Raw genomic sequence first — 19,208 nt, forward strand, 5'->3', positions numbered from 1 at the left:
TCTCAAAACATTCTGGTAGATGCCAAAGTAAGGGTAGGGTAGCGAGGAGAGGGGTTGGGGGCACATAGGTTTTGATCCCTAATCCAATTAGAGAATCCTACGACAGAGTTTTTGTTCAAAGACCAAACTTAATTTGCAGTCGTTTATCTCCAGTGAAGCCAGTTTTCATTAATTTCCAGCACAACATTCAGGTATACTGGCCAGAACTTCAATATGTTCTTATTTAGTGTTTAATCCTTTAATGCATGACGACAAATTATTTCAGTTTTATGCCACACTGTCTGCAGCAAGCATCCAAACGGGCACCCCCTGCCTCTCCTCCCACCCAGTCACTCAGAGAGGTGTCAGTATAATTATTTGAGGAGTTGAAAGGTAAAGAGCAAGGAATAGGAAGGGAATTGAGCCCGCAATTATGCACTAATGCTTCGACAGGGAAGCAGATGGCATGCCTTGTATAAATTATTATTTATGCACGGAATTCCCCTCTGCCTATTACCAAACCAACCCTTTTAAAAAATTCTTTGTTGGGCCTGTGAAGTCCCCTGGCCAGTTTCCAACATCGACTCCATCTCCCACATCCCTCCCTGCAGAGATGCAGCGAGGGTGAGAATTTCAAGATGGCCCGCAGGCAGCAGGCAAGGGTTTCTGAAGGTTGTAAATATGTTTGGACTGAGGTCACAGAGAGGAGTCCACTTTCTTTTGCAGACCGAAGGCGGGGGGCAGTGACCACCTGCGTGTGCAAGCAGAAAGCAATGAGCAGGTCACCCAGCCTCTGCTTCACCCTCAGTAATAAGACCTACTGCGTATAGGCACCCACCAAGATGCCAGTTCAGGCAACACAGCTTGGAACTTACTATGCATGCTCTCACAGAATCTTTGCATAAGCCCCCGAGGTAAGCAATAGCACTCCTATCTGGAAAAAAATGAAGAAAGCGGAAGCTGTGAGATAAAGAATTCTGCTAATCCTAACGACAACAAAGCAGCTATGATTTTTGAGGACAGCTTGTATTCTCAGTTAACCTTCGGGACAAGTCTGGGGAGCAGTTATGGTTGTCACCATCTTCTACAGATGGGGAAACTGAGGCTCGGTTCAGTGAAGTCATCTCTCGAAGGCTCCACACCCAAAGTCAATGCAAGAATTGACTTACAGGGACTTACAGGGATTCCTAGGACGGCCAAGCTGTGTTCTTTCCTCTGTGCACCACAACTGCCTCTTCCGCTGCCCTCATCCCCTCACCAACACAAAAGTCTACTTCCCAACACAGATATTAGCTGCCTCATGAAATTTTCCAGCAGAGAGACAACCAAGCCCCTTGGAGGACAAGGACTCGTCTATTTCTCTGTATCCGCTGTCTTGACACTCATGTTGTCCTTGATCCCTTGCCATTATACACCAGGGAAAGGGTAGCAGTGAGAAGTAAAGTGTTCTATTTGACTCCTCCAGCATTTTCTAAAGGAAATTGGCCCTGGTCAGCAGCAGCAGCAGCAGAGACATGGCAAGTGCTGGGCATCAGGGTTGACTGAGGCTTGTGGTGGAGCAGATTCAGCCAAGGCTGTGGAATCAAAAGGATTTGGGTGAGGAATTCCACCTCTACCACTCACTGTGTGAGTTTGAACAAGTTCCTACAAGACCTCAATTTTATCCAACTGTAAAATGGAATATTAATCTACACCTCATAGGATTACTATGGAGATATAATGAGATAACGCAGCGGCTTTCTAACATTTTTAACTGACAGAGATGCATTTCATCTCACATTATAACCAAGTTCATACAGAGAAAGAGAGAGAGGGTTCATAAAACCATACTTAGTAACATTCTTTGATTGCTTTAATATCTTCTATGCTAGCCCACTTTTGTGAACTACCACACCACTACCAATTAAATTGACTTCATGACCCAACAAAGGGTCATCACTTTCCCTGTGAAAAGTCTGACACGAGCTTCTCCCTGGCCCAGCTCCTATGACCATGTTCCCACACCCCACACCTCCCTTCCTCTCTTCAATTCTGGCAGGATTTTCCTCTGGGTGGGATTATAAAATTGTGAGGAAAGAGGCCTGCAGGGGGTGCTGTTGTGAACTTTGGTTTAGTTTTTATTTTCTTGCTTTTGTTTTTTGGTCAGTGAGTCCAGTTCACTGGACTGACTCATCTGGATGACTTCTGCCTTTACCCTCTTCCCCAACTATCTCGGGGCCTCACCTATCATCAAGCACACACGAACAAGGCCCACCCATCAGTGGAATGGAAGCAAGGAGGAATTCTCAAAGCTTCTCTCTCTCTTTGGATTAAAACTGGGCTGGGCTGAGTATGTCTTCCTCTTGGGAGCTCCCTCTAATAGTGTTCATTCAGTAAGCATTTACGGAGGGTCCACCATGTGTTGGGCACTGTCGGGCTAGGCCTTTGAGATCACAGACTCTGTGAATGGCAGCCCTGGACTTGTGCAACGTGGAGGCTTTCTTGGTGGATGCCAATGTGAATAAGACACAATCCATCCTGGACTTTCCTGGTGGTCCAGTGGTTGGGACTCCGCACTTGCGATGGGGAGGTGTGGGTTCGATCCCTGATCAGGGAACTAAGATCCCACATGCCGTGCAGCGCGGCCACAAAAAAAAAGAAAAGAAAAGACACAATCCATCCTGGCCAGAAGCTTCTGAGCCAGGAGTCACAAAAACCCATAAGAGCAGTAAACTTTTAGATTTTCTATCACAAAAGCATGAGGGAACAGTTAAGAATCTCAAGGGAAGGGGAAAGTCATCAGGAAAAGCTCCTAGAAGGACATTCTTTAGCTGGCTTACTAACACCTAAAAGCAGAGATCTCAGACAGGCAGCCTGCGGGCTGAATCTATCCCACAGACAGGTTTTGCTTCTACATATAATTTTTTAAATGAGTTGCCAACATTTGAACACCTGAAATTCCACCTTCCCTGAAAAACTGGACACGTTGCCACCAAAGGGCCCATACTGAAGGGCAACACCCCATAGGTGCTGAGTAGCTGCTGCCAGCTTCACACAGGCAAAATGTTCTCCCGTTTTTCACAGTCCCCACCACTCCCTATTGACTTCCTCATCAACATTCCCTGCTGGGCCCCTGTAATCATCCTAGTCTGCAACCCTTGATCTAAAACATGATGGGGGAAATGTGGGTTCGAAGTTAGAAAGAGTTTCTAAATCTGGGTGTTAGGCTATGCTTTAAAGGAAAAGCTTTTCCAATGTCTGGGTCAGCTCACCAGGACAAGAAAACAGATGCAAATTCCAGCAGAAGCCTTATCCGGCCAGGAACCAAAATACTTCCTTGTGCTCCAGGGCTCCCAGGACCACACCCTGGGGATCAGCCACTGGACAGCACATGAATTCAGTCAAAGGAGGGAAATTCTAACATAATGCCTGGATTTGTATTAAATAAGAACAATGCATAATTCAACCTTTCAGATCTTCCAGAATTTTGCTTTTTCTGGATGAAGGGGTCTATAAAATGGCATACGCTTGGAATGGTCGGTCAGTCTTGCAGCAGATGGAGACAGGAGAGGGGTGGGTTAGGAATTAGTCACCAAGCATTACATAATCTCTTTGGGAGGAGAGACTCCAGGTTCTCATCTGTCCAAAGTCAGGCTTGTATTCATCCACCATTTTTCATGCTTGATGAAGTGATAGGGGACAAAAATGTCACGGAACTCTCTGGGGAGCACCATGAAATACTGATACATTAAACTTCAAAGAGCTCAATCCATAATTTTCTGCTAAATCAGGGATCCATTCTAACAATTGCTAGCATTTCTGAGTGTACGCCAGGCACCAGGCTCTGTATCAAATGCATTATCTCATTTAATCCTTACAACATCCTCAGTAAGAAAGATGTTCTAATGACTGGTAGTCCCATTTTACCGATGAGAAAAGTAGGGTACAGAGACATCATGCAACTTGCCGGATTTAGCAATGAACGAATGAGTGAGCAAGATTCAACGGAGTGGGGCACTAGGAACTCTTAGGAACCCACCGCAAGCCGATTCTAGCAGCTCCCTGTAGTAGGTGAAAGAGGAAGGAGAGGCAACGGGGAAAACGGAAGAAGCAACTGGAAATGTGGCAATAACATCTGGAGAAGGTGGAGTTACCCTGGGATTCTCACCCTGACCTATCAGGGCTGATACCTTTCTGTTGCGGGGCTGTCCTGGGCACTGTAAGACATTTAGAATCATCCCTGGCCGCTACCCAGTGTATGCCAGCAGTAACACCCCTTTGTAACAACCCCAAATGTCTCCAGACATTTTCAAATGTCCCCTGGAGGCAAAATTGCCTTCAGTCGAGAACCACTGATTTACAAAAGAAGCAATTATTTCCAACAGCCATCAGTTTCCCTGGCAGCAGCAAAGTCAAAATGGAAAATGGGAAAGGGCCATTGGCTTTGGTGATCCACAGTCTCTAGGTACGTTCAAGAAATTTCCTTCTGTAGCAAAGTCCATTTAAAAGTAGTTATGGAGGGAACAGAATTTAAAAATAAGAGCAACCAAGGGTGAGCTACTCGCAGAAAGCCAGAAGCTTTGGTTTGGGATCTCCGCAAGCCCGTAAAAGGAACAGGCTCCTAGCCCCCTGGCTTCCAGACGAAAGTCGAAAAGCAAAAGTTTCCCCCTGTGAGTCTCCTTTTCAGTCATCTCCACCTCCAACCCAGCGAGGGTCCATCCTGGAGACAGATGTTGCCCAAAAGGACCATAGCGAAGACAGGCCAAGTGAGCGAAAGTGTGGAAACTTCTGAGATTTGCTTGGGTTTGGCACTTACGGAACAATAAACCGAGCCTTTGAAGAGGCTAAACAAAGGAACCATTTGTCTACTCTAGCAGCTACAAAGTAAGGCAGGATTACAGCGAAGCACTAAGGAATAAAAGAAGAATGCCAAGCTAGAGAGGAGACTAGAGTTTACTGAGTCCAGCTAGGACCCTCCGCCAGAATCTAAGGTCAGTGGGTAAGAAAGCAACTGAACATACGCAATGCGACACAGGAAATGTAGGGTCTAGAGCTTTATGTTAAAAATACTTGCTAATTTTTTTTCCTTCTTGGCTGCTTTAATTTATGCAGTATGCTAGAAGCGAGAGTAGGTGGGGCAACATTGAAAAACATGCATTTTTAAAAGGGCACAAAGATTTTCTTCACTGCCGTTTTTGATATCATTCTTATGAATTAATGATGCCAGATTTTATTTGCTTGTCTGCTGGAGAGCTTTCCTGTGCTCCTCTCATCGGGACACATGGTCGGCATTAAAATGCTTGTGAGACTTTCTATTCCTCTAACATTCCCTGGCTAGCTTGGATTTTAATCTAACAGCCCTTCTTTCCAAATGATCTTTCTGCTGGAGCTACGTATTTATCATTCTTCCCCCACCCCTTCCTCGACAGGCCTCAGTGACTTGAAGAGTTTTTGAAATAACATGCCAACCACCTTTGAGGGACTTTCTATCTCATCTCCAGGTTGGAGCTAGCTTTTTGATCCCCGGGGTCCAGTTTCTTTCCACTACTCTTATCTGTGGAAGACCTATGGGAAACTTCCTGAGGGGTGGGAGAAGAGATATTCGAAGAAGGGGTGGGGCACAGGGACGTGTTATGTCATACAAGTCACACATTCTGACTCTCTCCATTGTGTGTCTGCAAAGAAAGGAGAAAGTCTGGTCAAGTTGCTCATTCTTTCTGTACTTCATTTTTCCTAAGTATGAAAGTGACACACGACTATCACTGTGAGAATATGCAGTTGTGAGAATGAATGACTCTTAGTTACACCATCTGGAGGAAAAAATGTTTCCTGTGGTGACACAATGTTCTCTTCTGTGAGGCAATCTTACTGGACTGTTTACCTGGAGTCCCAACCCTCTGGGTGATAACAGAGCTGCGGTTCGGGCGACCTGCCTCTTCTTAGAAACCCAGCAGCACCCAAAAAAGTAAGGAGAGACACAGCCTTAGAATCTCCTTAGACCAGCAAACAGGGAATATTCACTCAATAGACACTTTCCACTGACTTCCAAAAGGAAGTGATAGAAAGACTGAGGTTGTCCCGTAAAAAGTTTTCTTAAAAGACAAACTTCATCAGCTGTCTCCAGGTGATCAGGTTCAGAAACTCTTTACGTTTTTTTTATTCCTTTTTCTACTTATAATGTTTCTTTTACAATAACATACATCCCTTTGGTAATCTCGAATGATATTATTAGTTTTTATCTCCCTGCCGTTTCTCAACCTAGCAAATGTCTCTTCTAGGTCAAATGGTTCTTAAAAATTACTAAAAGAAAGATAGTGAAGTCCCTCAAGTCAAGTGTTGCTGAGATGTGACTTTCCATTTCCTCGGCTGTAAAATGGGATGGCTCCTACCTTATTTGGAAGTACAGAACAACTCCAGGCTGTTACTTGAAAATAACACCCCAGGTGATATCACCAGCCAGGGAGAGAAGAAGGATGAGTCCTGAACCCACCAACAGCATCTCTGCCTGGGGTTCACATCTCCTATACCTGGCTGCAATTGTTCGGTAGTCAGACCTTAAGACAGGGTATATCTGCCATCTTTAGCAACTTTCAAAAACTACCCTCTGCAGTGAAACTAGACCTACATTTTTTTTGCTGTTGTTTGACTGATTGGTTTTGTGTTTTTGTGGGTTGGTTGTTTTTTGGTGTTTTGGGTTTTTTTCTGCCCCAATAGAGAGCAGTCATTCAGCCTCCAGCAGAGTAATGCCAAAAGTGCCAGATTCCTGGGGAACCACCCTAAGAGACCTCTTCTAGAAAGGATCCCCTGTTGCCAAATTTCCTGAGGATATATCTAGGTGATCAGACACTGTCGAACATCCTTCTCATCATAAAAACCCACTTGAAGGGGACTTCCCTGGCGGTCCAGTGGTTAAGACTTTGCCTTCCAATGCAGGGGGTGAGGGTTCGATCCCTGGTTGGAGAGCTAAGATCCCACATGCCTCGTGGCCAAAAAACCAAAACATAAAAAAAGAAACAATATTGTAACAAATTCAATAAAGATGTTAAAAATGGTCCACATCAAAAAAATCTTTAAAAAAAAAAACCCACTTGAAATATTCACACCTATTAAGCATGCTATGTAAATTTACCTCACATTTCTTCGACCTTTATTGCTCAGTTGTTTTGGTATGAAAACTTTTTATTAGAATGGTCCTTTACACTTTTTTTCAATGGAATCTCAAACCCCGCCCCCATCATTACGAAAAGATCTGGCTATTCACCAATTTTTTTTCATTTAAAAAATAATAAATCAGTGTCTTTCTCTAAAATGTGGTGGTTAGAAGATGATGGCTTTCTAAGATGTGTAGACTAAAGTGTGTTTTGCTGCTTTAGAATTTTGCTGGAAATTTTTTTCGTGTGTGTACTTGTTAATTATTTCACGTTTCCCATAAATAGCATCAGTTCTCTATAGGGTGATGCTCGTTGTCCATAAGTAGTGATGGATCAATTTTCACCACCACTTATGCGGTTGAAGAGCCGCCTCTGAACCACTTTTCTCTCCAGCGATTCCTCTTCTTCCGCCTCTCCGCAGTCGGCCTGAAGGAATCTGAAAAAGGTGGCTGGAAACTCATTTTAAGGAACCGCCCCATCCTTCGCCCCGCTGGGTACCCTGCACTCCGGCCGCCCCTGCCCCCTCCCGACCCGCACGCCCTCGGGTGGCATCCGGACGCAGCGTTCTAGGCTGCCAGTAGAGGGCACACTTACTTTACTTTCGCAAACCCCGGGCTCGGGTGCAGCCCTGGGAGGGGGCAGGGAAAGACGCTTTGCAGCAAAGCCCCGACCAGGGATTGGTCACTCCCCGCGTTTGCGGCAAAGGCCTGGAGGCTGGAGTAATCTGCAATCCTTAAAACAGAATTGTGCCGTGTACCTGATTTGGAGGAAGTTACTACTCATTTAACAATTGAACGCCGAGCAGCAAACTCAACGGGTAATAATCTATCTCGAACACAAGCATGTTATACGCGAGCCCCTCCCTGCCCCGAATTTTTTTCTCTTTTGGAATGAGGGGGGAGGGGCGTGGAAAAGTTTACTTAAAATGTCTTTGGGTGAGGGACCAGGGCTGGGGAAGATTGCCTGTTTTTAAGGCCCTAGTGTAATGCAGAATAGCAAATCCCGAGGGAATATGTATTGTATATTAAATATAGATTCACTGAGGGAGCGAACAAGTCATGTGCCGTGTTGGGCAAAATTCTAGGTCGACGTGTACATGAAATGTACATACATGTACGTGGATTAGGCATACGTACTTCACTATGGTATTCAGAAAAAAATTTATAGAGTCAGTGAACTAGGAAATCAATGCCTGAAATTCGGCCAATTTTTAATTGGCTCAAGACAACCCCCCCTCCGAAAAAAAAAAGACACGGAAGTAATACTTGGCCCCTCTCCTTAGATCAGAATCGATGTGGGTTTTGTTTGTTTTTTGGTTTTTTGTTTTTTTGTCCAATAATAAAGAGGAAAGCAGACCCAGAAAGGAAGTCAACGTCCGATTTGTCCGAGGAGGAAAGAGTTAACGGTTTTCTTCACCAGGGACTCTGCTGACTCCCCAGGGTGGATCCGCCAGCTCGCCTCCTTCCCTCTTCTGGGGAGTCTGATCCCACGGCTCGCGCCTCCCCCCCTCCCCAGTCAGTATCCTTCCGTCTAGCGCCTTTGATTTTCCCCAAACCTGGGAGCCCCAGAGTGTGCAAACCGACACCACGGGGCGCAGAGAGGATTCGTCTCTTTTCTGAAACCCGGCTGCGGAATTGGGAACTCCGAGTGAGAGGCGCGGGGGTGGGCTGGGGGTGCAGACCTGCCGAGAGCGGGCGGGGGAGGGGAGGGGTCCCGCAGCGCGCACCCGCAGGCGCGCTCCTGCCTTACTCCAGCTCCGGGACCCGCAGAAGGATCTCAGGGATTAGCGCGTACTGGGTGGGGGGGAAAGCGGGCTCCCGCGGAGATCCGTGTAGGTCTGCGCGGGCGGGGCCGGGGGTGGGGGGGGTCGTCTGCGGCTTTGGCAGCAATTTGGGGGACTCATTCTGGGTGGACGGTACCCCGCTGAGATAGCTGCACACACACAGAATGAATAACACCCCCCCCAACAAATACAGTGGGTGTTTATTCATAACGCGTTCTCCAAGTATACGTGGCAGTGCGTTGCTGAATTATTTTAATAATTCCAGGCACCATTTTCCTCCCTATACCTCTGATCATTTATCCCCATCGCCACTCAATGCCCCACACACTCAGAGCGCGCGCCAGTCAATACCCCCTTCTTTCCGCCTCTCTTCTTAGGACTTATTTTCCAAATGCTACCCTTTCCCCGGCCTTAGGGAGGCGCCCGTTCGCCCGGGACGTGCGTGGCGTGGCCGTGGGTACACGGTGTATGCTCAGCGCGAAGAGCTCAGCTGTTCTGCCCGCGATGATTGAAGCACAGAGGACAAGTATGCTGTTTGTCAAACAGAGCGCTGCCCCACAGGAGCCAGCAGTAGAGAAAGAGAGAAGGTTTGAGCGGGAGCAAAAGAAAATGGTAGGCGCGCGCAGTTAATTCATGCGGCGCTATTACTGTGTTTACATCCGAGAGCTCGGCGCACTGGAGTGCCAGGCTCAAAGGGCTGAGTCTCCTCCCCTCCGGCCCTCCCTCCCCACCAGCGCCCCTCCCGAGTTCCCAAAGCTGAGGGCGGGGGAGAAAGAAAAAAGATCCTCTCCTGTGAATCCCCGCCCACCGGCCTTTTATAGGCGAGGGTCTGCGCGGCCAAGGACCCCCGGGCTGCGCATCTCGCGGCTGCCCCTGCCGCCGCCGCGCCCCGGCCGCCGCCTGGCTCCCCAACTGCCTCTGGAAGGGCAGGGCTATTCAGAGGCTTGGCGGGAAAAAGAGAACAGAGGGGAGGGGCCGTGCCTTAGCAGTATAAAAGCCGGTTTTCGGGGCTTTATCTGACTCGCTGTAGTAATTCCAGCGAGAGGCAGAGGGAGCGAGCGGGCGGGCCCTCGAGGGTGGAAGAGCAGAGGCAGCCGAGCGAGCGGAGTCGCGCTCCGGCCGCCCGGGGAAGGGAGATCCGGAGTGAAAGGGGGGCTTCTGCGCCTCGGGCCCGGCCGCCCCCACCCCACCCTTCCCGCCGACCCCCGCCAGCGGCCCGCCACCCGCGCCGCATCCGCGAAACTTTGCCCACTGCCCGCTGGAACTTACAACACCCGAGCGACAACGCGACTCCCCGGACGCGGAGAGGCTCTTCTGCCTTTTGGGGGAGTCACTTTTCCCCGCCGCTGCCCACGACCAGCGCCTCTGAAAGGCGCTCCTCGCCGCTTTTTGGACGCTGGATTTCCTTCGGAGAGTGGAAAACCCGGTGAGCACCCGGACCTATTGGCCTTTTAATTTATTTTTGCTACCGCAGTAATGCCGCGATGAGTCGAATGCCCGGATCGGTGTGTCTTTTCTCCCATTCCTGCGCTATTGACACTTTTCTCAGAGTAGTTGTGGTTGGTCGGGGTGGAGTGAAGACGAACCAGAACTGGGTCGGGGTACAGTGACTTGTCAAGATGGGAGAGGGGAAGGCAGAGGGAAAACAGGGTGCGTTTTTGAAAGTAGCCTTGAGAGGTTTTTGCGTATGTAGATGGACGCTGACCCCGGCCGGTTGGACATTCTTCCTTTATTGCATTAATTGCTTTTGGCCTTTTGGGAAGAGAAGAGAAGGGTATGCTTCTCGGTGGCAGAAAACCCTTTACATCCTGAGCTCCTTGGAGTAAGAATTACATATTGCGTGTGTGAGCGAGAGAGCTCCGCAGCCTCTGACTTTTCCCCGTCTCGGAAAGGGCATTTAAATTTCGGCTTACCGCATTTCTGACAGCCGGAGACAGACACACTGCGGCTCGTCCCGCCCGCCGATCCCCGCGGCGTTTCCAATTCGCCCCCGGCTCCTTTTAGAAGTTGGCATTTGGCTTTTAAAAAGGATAATAAAATTAAAGATCTTGGTCTACAGAGAGGTTAAGATTTGGTGTTGGCGAGGCGCGGGGAGTGGGGGGGAAGGGAGGCTGGGGCAAAGATGTGTCCGATTCTCCTGGAATTATTGACTCGGGGGGAAACGAGGACAAATCTCTGCGCCCAGCCTTGGCTCCCAGGCCGCCTCTGGTGGCCCCGCGCGGGTGTCCCTGCGCCCCTGAGATGCGGAGGACGGCAAGGAGCGGGGCTCGGGGCTTTTCCAGAACAGCTGCTACCCTCGGCGGGTGAGGGGAAGACGCCCGGCTCCGGGCGCGGAATCGTAGCAGGGTCTCTGGCGCAGTTGCGGCGCTGTATTGGGTGTTGAAGGGAGGTGCCCCTGTTATTATTTAACACTCCCCTTTTATGTATTGGCGGGGCGGGGGTTAAGGCTCGAAGCTGAGCTTGCCACTCCAGCCCGCGAGGGAAAAGAAGAAAAGCCGGCAGAGGAAGGAAGGGGGGCGCGCTGGGGGTAGGGATGCAGGAGGCGGAGAAGGGAGGCTGGGAGGGGCGGTGGCGCCGGCGGGGGAAGGAGCGCGGCAAGGGCGCGAGTGGGAACGGGCGCGGCGCGAGGGGCCCCGGCGCGGGAGGGGGCCGCGCGCAGCCGCTCCCGCCGCGGCGCCTCTCGCAGCCTCCTTCAGGTGGCGCAAAACTTTGCGCCTCGGCGTTTGGCAGATCGTATTCCACACCCCCCTCCACCACCACCACCACCATCGCCGCCTCCCCCGGCCTGTTAAGGAGGCCAAAGCCGATTTCGATTGCTCGGCGGTCGCCGGGCCGATTACCGGACTTGGCGCTCCGGGCTCCCGGGGGACGGAAGCTCCGCGGGCGCTACGGAGCTGCTTCGCCAAGTGTGTGTCTGAGGGTCACCCAGAGGGGGTAAAAGGGTGCCTTTTTGTTTTGGTTTTTTGCCCCCCCCCCCGCCGGCCCCATTTGGGAACAGCGCTGGAAGGGGAGTGGTTCTGGATTGTGGCGCGCGGGGCGCGCTGCGCGGGATTTCGGCACCAACCAAGACCCCCTTAACTGAAGACTTGCCCCCGCCTTTGTGTGCCCCCTCCAGCAGGCTGCCGCGATGCCCCTCAACGTCAGCTTCGCCAACAGGAACTATGACCTCGACTACGACTCGGTGCAGCCTTATTTCTACTGCGACGAGGAGGAGAACTTCTACCAGCAGCAGCAGCAGAGCGAGCTGCAGCCGCCTGCGCCCAGCGAGGATATCTGGAAGAAATTCGAGCTGCTGCCCACCCCGCCCCTGTCCCCGAGCCGCCGCTCCGGGCTCTGCTCGCCCTCGTACGTCACGGTCGCGTCCTTCTCCCCAAGGGGAGACGACGGCGGCGGCGGCGGCAGCTTCTCCTCGGCGGACCAGCTGGAGATGGTGACCGAGCTGCTGGGAGGAGACATGGTGAACCAGAGCTTCATCTGCGACCCCGACGATGAGACCTTCATCAAAAATATAATCATCCAGGACTGTATGTGGAGCGGCTTCTCGGCCGCCGCCAAGCTCGTCTCGGAGAAGCTGGCCTCTTACCAGGCTGCGCGCAAAGACAGCGGCAGCCCGAGCCCCGCCCGCGGGCACGGCGGCTGCTCCACCTCCAGCTTGTACCTGCAGGACCTGAGCGCCGCCGCCTCCGAGTGCATCGACCCCTCCGTGGTCTTCCCCTACCCGCTCAACGACAGCAGCTCGCCCAAGCCCTGCGCCTCCCCCGACTCCACCGCCTTCTCCCCGTCCTCGGACTCTCTGCTCTCCTCCGCCGCGTCCTCCCCGCGGGCCAGTCCCGAGCCCCTGGCGCTCCACGAGGAGACACCACCCACCACCAGCAGCGACTCTGGTAAGCTGGGACCCTCCAGGCCCGTCAGAGGGGGTGGCTGGCTGTCTTTCCCATTCTCACTGGCTGCCAATGCAAGGGGCCACTTCCGTGGCCCCTGCCTTTTCTCTTTTCTTATATTTGGAAAAGAAATGGCAGGCCTGGAAGGGTCTGGGAGCTCCTCATCCCTGAAACACTGGGCTTTAGTGTTCCTCCCATTCCTTCCCCTAAGATCGCCCTCGTGGCCAGGCCCCTCCTTTCCCCTCCCTCCCCTTAGGAATTTCATTTGGGTTTTTAAATCTTCTAGCTTATCTAGCAACTCAATCCGCTCCCTCTTTACCCCTCTTAAGCATTTTAATTGCCCTGGGGGGGGTGGGGGGATCGTGATGAAGTTAAGAGAGGATTGATCTCTTCGAGAGTGAATGAATGACCTGCCTGAACTTCTGAGAAGCTGTTGGAATTTAATGGACTGCAGATCAACAAAAACGAAGAGGGGCAGTGGGCAGAAGCTGGGCAGCCATCCACCTGAGTGCTGTAAGCCAGTGAAAGTGCCTCAAAAATGTATGGACTGAGGAGCTGGGATCTTTCCAGCCTCTTTTGAACACTACAAAGCAAGTCCTTTCCAAAACTGTACTCCTTTTTTCCATCCCCCACCCCCTAGGACTTTTGGCAAAGCTGCAAGACTTTTTTTTTTTTTTTTTTTTTTCACTTCCAGTAAAATAGGGATTGCTAAAGTCATACCAAAGATTTGCAGCTATCATTTGCAACACCTGAAGGGTTCTTGGTAAAGTCCCTTGCAAAGAGAAGGTGCTTGGGAATGTGCTTTGTTTGGGTGTGTCCAGCACCTCATTAAGTCTTAGGTAAGAATTTGCATCAATGTTGTATCCTGGTAAATTGTAATTTTCTTGTCTGTGCCATAAACCCAGCTGTCATTTTCCTCCCTGAGACTGTCTCTTCATGAGAAGAAGAGCAGAGACGATTGGCTAGTTCTCTGGGGATAACTTTGTGCCAGGGTCCTTTTTTTTTTTTTTTTTTTCTGGCCACGCCACACAGTGTGTGAATCTCAGTTCCCAAACCAGGGATGGAACCTGCACCCCCTGCATTGGAAGCATGGAGTCTCAACCCCTGGACTGCCAGGGAATTCCTCAGGGTCCTTTCTTACCTAATAATGCCTTGTATTTGCACAGTATTGATTTAATCTGGTCACTGATTGCTTTAAGGAAACCTTTGCTAACCGGGTGATTCCTTTTTCTCTTCGTACAGAGGAAGAACAAGAGGATGAGGAAGAAATTGATGTTGTTTCTGTGGAAAAGAGGCAGCCCCCTGCCAAAAGGTCAGAATCGGGGTCACCCTCTGCCGGAGGCCACAGCAAACCTCCTCACAGCCCGCTGGTCCTTAAGAGATGCCACGTGTCCACCCATCAGCACAATTATGCAGCACCCCCCTCCACTAGGAAGGACTATCCCGCCGCCAAGAGGGCTAAGTTGGACAGTGGCAGGGTCCTGAAACAGATCAGCAACAATCGCAAATGTGCCAGCCCCAGGTCTTCGGACACCGAGGAGAATGACAAGAGGCGGACACACAACGTCTTGGAACGCCAGAGGAGAAACGAGCTGAAACGCAGCTTTTTTGCCCTTCGTGACCAGATCCCGGAGTTAGAAAACAATGAAAAGGCCCCCAAGGTAGTTATCCTTAAAAAAGCCACAGCATACATCCTGTCCGTCCAAGCAGAGGAGCAAAAGCTCATTTCAGAAAAAGACGAGTTGCGGAAGAGGCGAGAACAGTTGAAACTCAAACTTGAACAGCTACGGAACTCTTGCGCATAAATTGACCTATTGGAGGGAGGAACTGGAATGAATCCCTCATGAAATTTTCATTGGTTACTAAGGGAAAGTGAGGAAAACGATTCCTTCTGACAGAACTCCCTACGTATGAACTTTTTGCATAATGCATGATCAACCTCACAACCTTGGCTGGATCTTAAGACTGAAAGGTTTAGCCATAATATAAACTGCCTCAAATGGGACTTTGGGCATAAAAGAACTTTTTTTATGCTTACCATCTTTTTTTTTTTTCCTTTAACAGATTTGTATTTAAGAATTGTTTTTACGAAATCCTGAACTTTATCCAATTTTCCTTTGTAAATATAGCCATTAAATGTAAATAACTTTAATAAAACCTTTATAGCAGTTATACCATAATTTTTTTATTTAAGTACATTTTCCTTTTTAAAGTTGATTTTTTTCTATTGTTTTTAGAAAAAAATAAAATGCCTGGCAAATATAATTGAGCCAGATCTTAAGTTGTGAGTGTTTTGTTTCTTTTCTTTTTTTTTTTTTTTTTTCCGTCCTCATTCTCTTTTCATCAATTACAAATTAACAGAATTTGGCCCTTAAGGGAGTGAGCTTAGAAGATGGGAAAAGAAGTTATTTAAGAAAGGGTGAGGGCTTTCCTTTGTTCTAATGGGTCTGGGGCCTTAAGGTCTTTAAGTTCTCAGGGTTATAAGATGCTTCCTGGAGATTTGTGATAAGGGCTAGAGTTGATACTTCAAAGAATGAAAGGGCAGTAGGCTGGTGAGAGGGTTAGAGGTAGGCAAAAGGGTTAAAGATAACAGTTAAGAACACAAAGGGGGGTGAGGACTGGGGGTTGGGAGGAAGATGAAGGAAAATCTCTGGAGTTTCCATGCCATTCCCCAGCTCCATTGCAGTCCAGGCGTCCTGCCCATTGAAACAGTTGATGGGGGAAGAGCAGGGACCAACTTTTGCTGCTTGCCTGCTCCTACCAGGTGCTCTGGGAGGCAAGTTATTAACCCTATTTTACAAACAAGGGAATATAGAAGCTCAGAGTGGTTATATAACTTCTCCTCAGCCACACAGTAAAAGGCTGAATCCAGGTCCCATGTTTGTTGAAAAACACGTATCACTTTGCTATCATGCTTTAGTTCATCCTGTGTCTGCAGTACAAGAATGCTTTTGGTTTGGGGCCTGATGGACTGACCCAAGGGGTAACTATTTAAGTGCCAGGCATTTTTCTATGCACTTTCCTTATGATAACTCCCCAGCAACCGTATGAAGGAGGTACTGTTGATTTCCCCATAATAGGGAAACTGAGGCACAGCAAGACTTATCCACGTGCCCAAGGTCCACTGATAATGAGGGGTAGAGCAAGGATTCCAACCCAGGCTTAACCTGTGCTAGACCACCTCTCAGACAAGCCAGTAGCAATAAACTGGCCGGTCACGAGGCCAGGAGTCACCAATCAAGTGGAATACGTGATTTGAGGTTCAGCATTTAGGGCTGCTGGGACCTCGGTTCCTCTTTTTTCGTTTTGTTTTGTTTTTGTTTTTATTTTGTTGTTCATTGCTGAATTATTCCTTTCACAATGAGAAACCCACGGCTCATCCACTCCTACCTTAACCATTTGTTAAATGAGATTCACTGGTTGCTCCTGGGAAATGGCCAATATGGAAATGCTACTGTTCAGATCATAAAATAAAACATAGTTACTCTTTGTCATGTGAGTCATTATTTTGGAAACAACAAACTCCCCTTCTTCCAACCTCTTTCACACCGGGACGTGCATGACACATGCTTATCACTAGAACATGAAAAGGCATTTTTGAATGTTGTTATTATTAGTTTTAAGCCTTTGAAAACCCCACGGTCCAAACCAGAAACTAGAACACTGACTACATAGGCAAATGGAAGTTACTATCGCTGTTCTAATTATCTCATTGTCTCAACGTCGAGTAGATCTTCAGATCCCTGTACTCGCTTGGGGATTTAAATCCACCATGACCCATAAATCAATAAATAATTACTGTCTTTGGCTTTGACCCCTAGAATAATTTATTCAAGTCCTTAATGTCTTTTTCTTGATCCTTTATTCTGGATCCTAAGTCCTACCTTAATAGCTTCAAGCTGTCACACCCTACATCCTAAATTCAAAGGGGGATACAACCCACAGAAGTTGAGTAGCTCAAAGTGTTACAAAAGTGGGGGCCATCTTAAAGGATTCACTGTTTACCCCTTTGTGCCTGGAGTACAGCCCTGGAGTGACTCACCTGGGAACAGGGAAGGTGTTAGTTTGAATCACGAAGTCTGGGCAAGCCTGAGGAATAGGAGAGAGTGTTCCTCACTAGAAAAACAACTCCCCGTTCCAAATTATCAGGAAACAACTTTCGGGATGCAGAGTTTGGCTGTGGAGATGAAAGGGAACCACGCCAACTACCTATCAGGCCCCCTCTTAGCTTTAGGAAGCCAGGGAACGTTCTGAAAACAGAATAGATGCCAACTTCTTTCCAGAAAATCAGGCTGACCTTGACCTCAACACAACTTGGCCCTCATAGCCAATGCAGGGAGTCCCCAGGGTTTATACCATTGTGTAATCTATTTTGTAGGTAACAATGATCAAGAATTGGAGATGGAGGGGCGGAGCTTATGATTTGGTCAGGAATATACAGGAAGGAATAAGTTAATATTAACTATGCGTTTTACCCAGGAGACTGTCCAGGAATTAATGCCTTCCCCAGGGGATTCCTGGAGTGGTTTTGTTTAGGGATGGAATGTATAAAGAGGAAGGAAGTGTTACTTTATGCTGCCATTTGGAAGCAACAAAGGAGATCCACATTATAAAAACAATCAATCAAATTTTTAAATGCACAAAGTTCTCACAACCCCAGCTTCATAAGTAGGTTACTCACAGCTAGGATGTGTAAGTAGAGTTCTCTGCTGGTCTTTAAGACAAAGCTTGGTAAAGATGACAAAACAATCGTGTTAGGGGGTTTTCGGCAGCTTGATTGCAATAGCTGATGAGAATTTGTTAGTATACACAATAAGGGCCCCTTAGAAGAAACACTGTTTCTGGAAGAAACATTTCTTCACAGCAATGCATACCCTTAGGTTAAAAGAGGCTGAAGGGTGTCCCCTGACACTATCTATAAATGCACTAGTAGCTTTACAAGTTTCCTCTTTTAAGGTTATAGACCATTACACACCTATTTCAAAGGAGAAGGAGTGTAGACACAAGCCAATAGGATAAGAACAGGGACCTGTTTAAAAAAAAAATCTAAAAAGACTCTGCCACTCACCACGAAAGCTATAGCAATAACCTTTCTCTAGTCTAGATCCTTCGGCAGAGAATCTAGACTAATTCCATTCATTAATTTTTGTTTTTATTTTCATCACTCTAGAGACTAATTCCAAATGTAGAAGAAACACCCAAGAATGTTCACTTTGCCAAACTGGTTTGAGGTGATTTACAATAACTCTGAGTTGATTTCTCATTTTGTTTTAAATTTTATTTCTTTCAATATTAGCCTACACTAAGCTCTTTAGGAAGACACAGTTGAGGGGAAGTGTTAGGTTGTAGATCTTCTGAGGTTAAAAGGAATGTGCTTTCTGTTGGTGGGAATGTAAACTGATACAGCCACTATGGAGAACAGTATGGAGGTTCCTTAAAAAACTAAAAATAGAACTACCATACGACCCAGCAATCCCACTACTGGGCATATACCCTGAGAAAACCATAATTCAAAAAGAGTCATGTACCAAAATGTTCATTGCAGCTCTATTTACAATAGCCAGGACATGGAAGCAACCTAAGTGTCCATCATCGGATGAATGGATAAAGAAGATGTGGCACATATATACAATGGAATATTACTCAGCCATAAAAAGAAACGAAATTGAGTTATTTGTAGCGAGGTGGATGGACCTAGAGTCTGTCATACAGAGTGAAGTAAGTCAGAAAGAGAAAAACAAATACAATATGCTAACACATATATATGGAATCTAAGGAAAAAAAAAGAAAAGGTCATGGGCTTCCCTGGTGGCGCAGTGGTTGAGAATCTGCCTGCCAATGCAGGGGACATGGGTTCGAGCCCTGGTCTGGGAAGATCCCACATGCCACGGAGCAACTGGGCCCGTGAGCCACAACTACTGAGTCTGCGCGTCTGGAGCCTGTACTCCGCAACAAGAGAGGCCGCGATAGTGAGAGGCCCGCGCACCGCGATGAAGAGTGGCCCCCGCTTGCCACAACTAGAGAAAGCCCTCGCACAGAAACGAAGACCCAACACAGCCATAAAAAAAAAAAAAAAAAAAAAAAGTCATGAAGAACCTAGTGGTAAGACGGGAATAAAGACACAGACCTACTAGAGAATGGACTTGAGGACATGGGGAGGGGGAAGGGTAAGCTGTGACAAAGTGAGAGAGTGGCATGGACAGATATACACTACCAAATGTAAAATAGATAGCTAGTGGGAAGCAGCCGCATAGCACAGGGAGATCAGCTCGGTGGTTTGTGACCACCTAGAGGGGTGGGATAGGGAGGGTGGGAGGGAGGGAGACACAAGAGGGAAGAGATATGGGGGTATATGTATATGTATAACTGATTCACTTTGTTATAAAGCAGGAACTAACACACCGTTGTAAAGCAATTATACTCCAATAAAGATGT

At 48.2% G+C, this 19,208-nt stretch overlaps 1 protein-coding gene and 1 long non-coding RNA gene across 4 annotated transcripts in view; one reads left to right on the forward strand and one right to left on the reverse strand.

Moving 5' to 3' along the window:
• Positions 1–19,208, reverse strand: part of LOC309647111 — a 69,246-nt gene that overhangs the window by 9,858 nt on the left and 40,180 nt on the right. The window lies entirely within an intron of this gene.
• Positions 10,178–15,054, forward strand: MYC (MYC proto-oncogene, bHLH transcription factor). 3 transcript variants are annotated; one of them, XM_082434080.1, is made up of 3 exons: positions 10,178–10,318; positions 12,008–12,776; positions 14,016–15,054. In XM_082434080.1, exons 2-3 carry the CDS (start codon positions 12,020–12,022, stop codon positions 14,576–14,578), a joined length of 1,320 nt encoding a protein of 439 aa, XP_082290206.1. In that variant the 5' UTR covers positions 10,178–10,318; positions 12,008–12,019; the 3' UTR covers positions 14,579–15,054. The 3 variants fall into 3 exon arrangements, with proteins under 3 accessions (XP_082290206.1, XP_082290207.1, XP_082290208.1); XM_082434081.1 differs by having other exon boundaries at positions 10,179–10,318; positions 12,011–12,776; XM_082434082.1 differs by lacking the exon at positions 10,178–10,318 and adding an exon at positions 11,469–11,798.

Source organism: Balaenoptera physalus (assembly GCF_965194825.1).
Source record: "Balaenoptera physalus genome assembly, chromosome: 17".
NCBI classification, from domain to species: domain Eukaryota; kingdom Metazoa; phylum Chordata; class Mammalia; order Artiodactyla; family Balaenopteridae; genus Balaenoptera; species Balaenoptera physalus.

Coding starts and splice junctions, on each gene's coding strand:
- MYC (XM_082434080.1), top strand. CDS start 12,020: ATGCCCCTCAACGTCAGCTTCGCCAACAGGAACTATGACCTCGACTAC. Junction 12,777..14,015: donor CACCACCAGCAGCGACTCTG/GTAAGCTGGGAC, acceptor CTCTTCGTACAG/AGGAAGAACAAGAGGATGAG.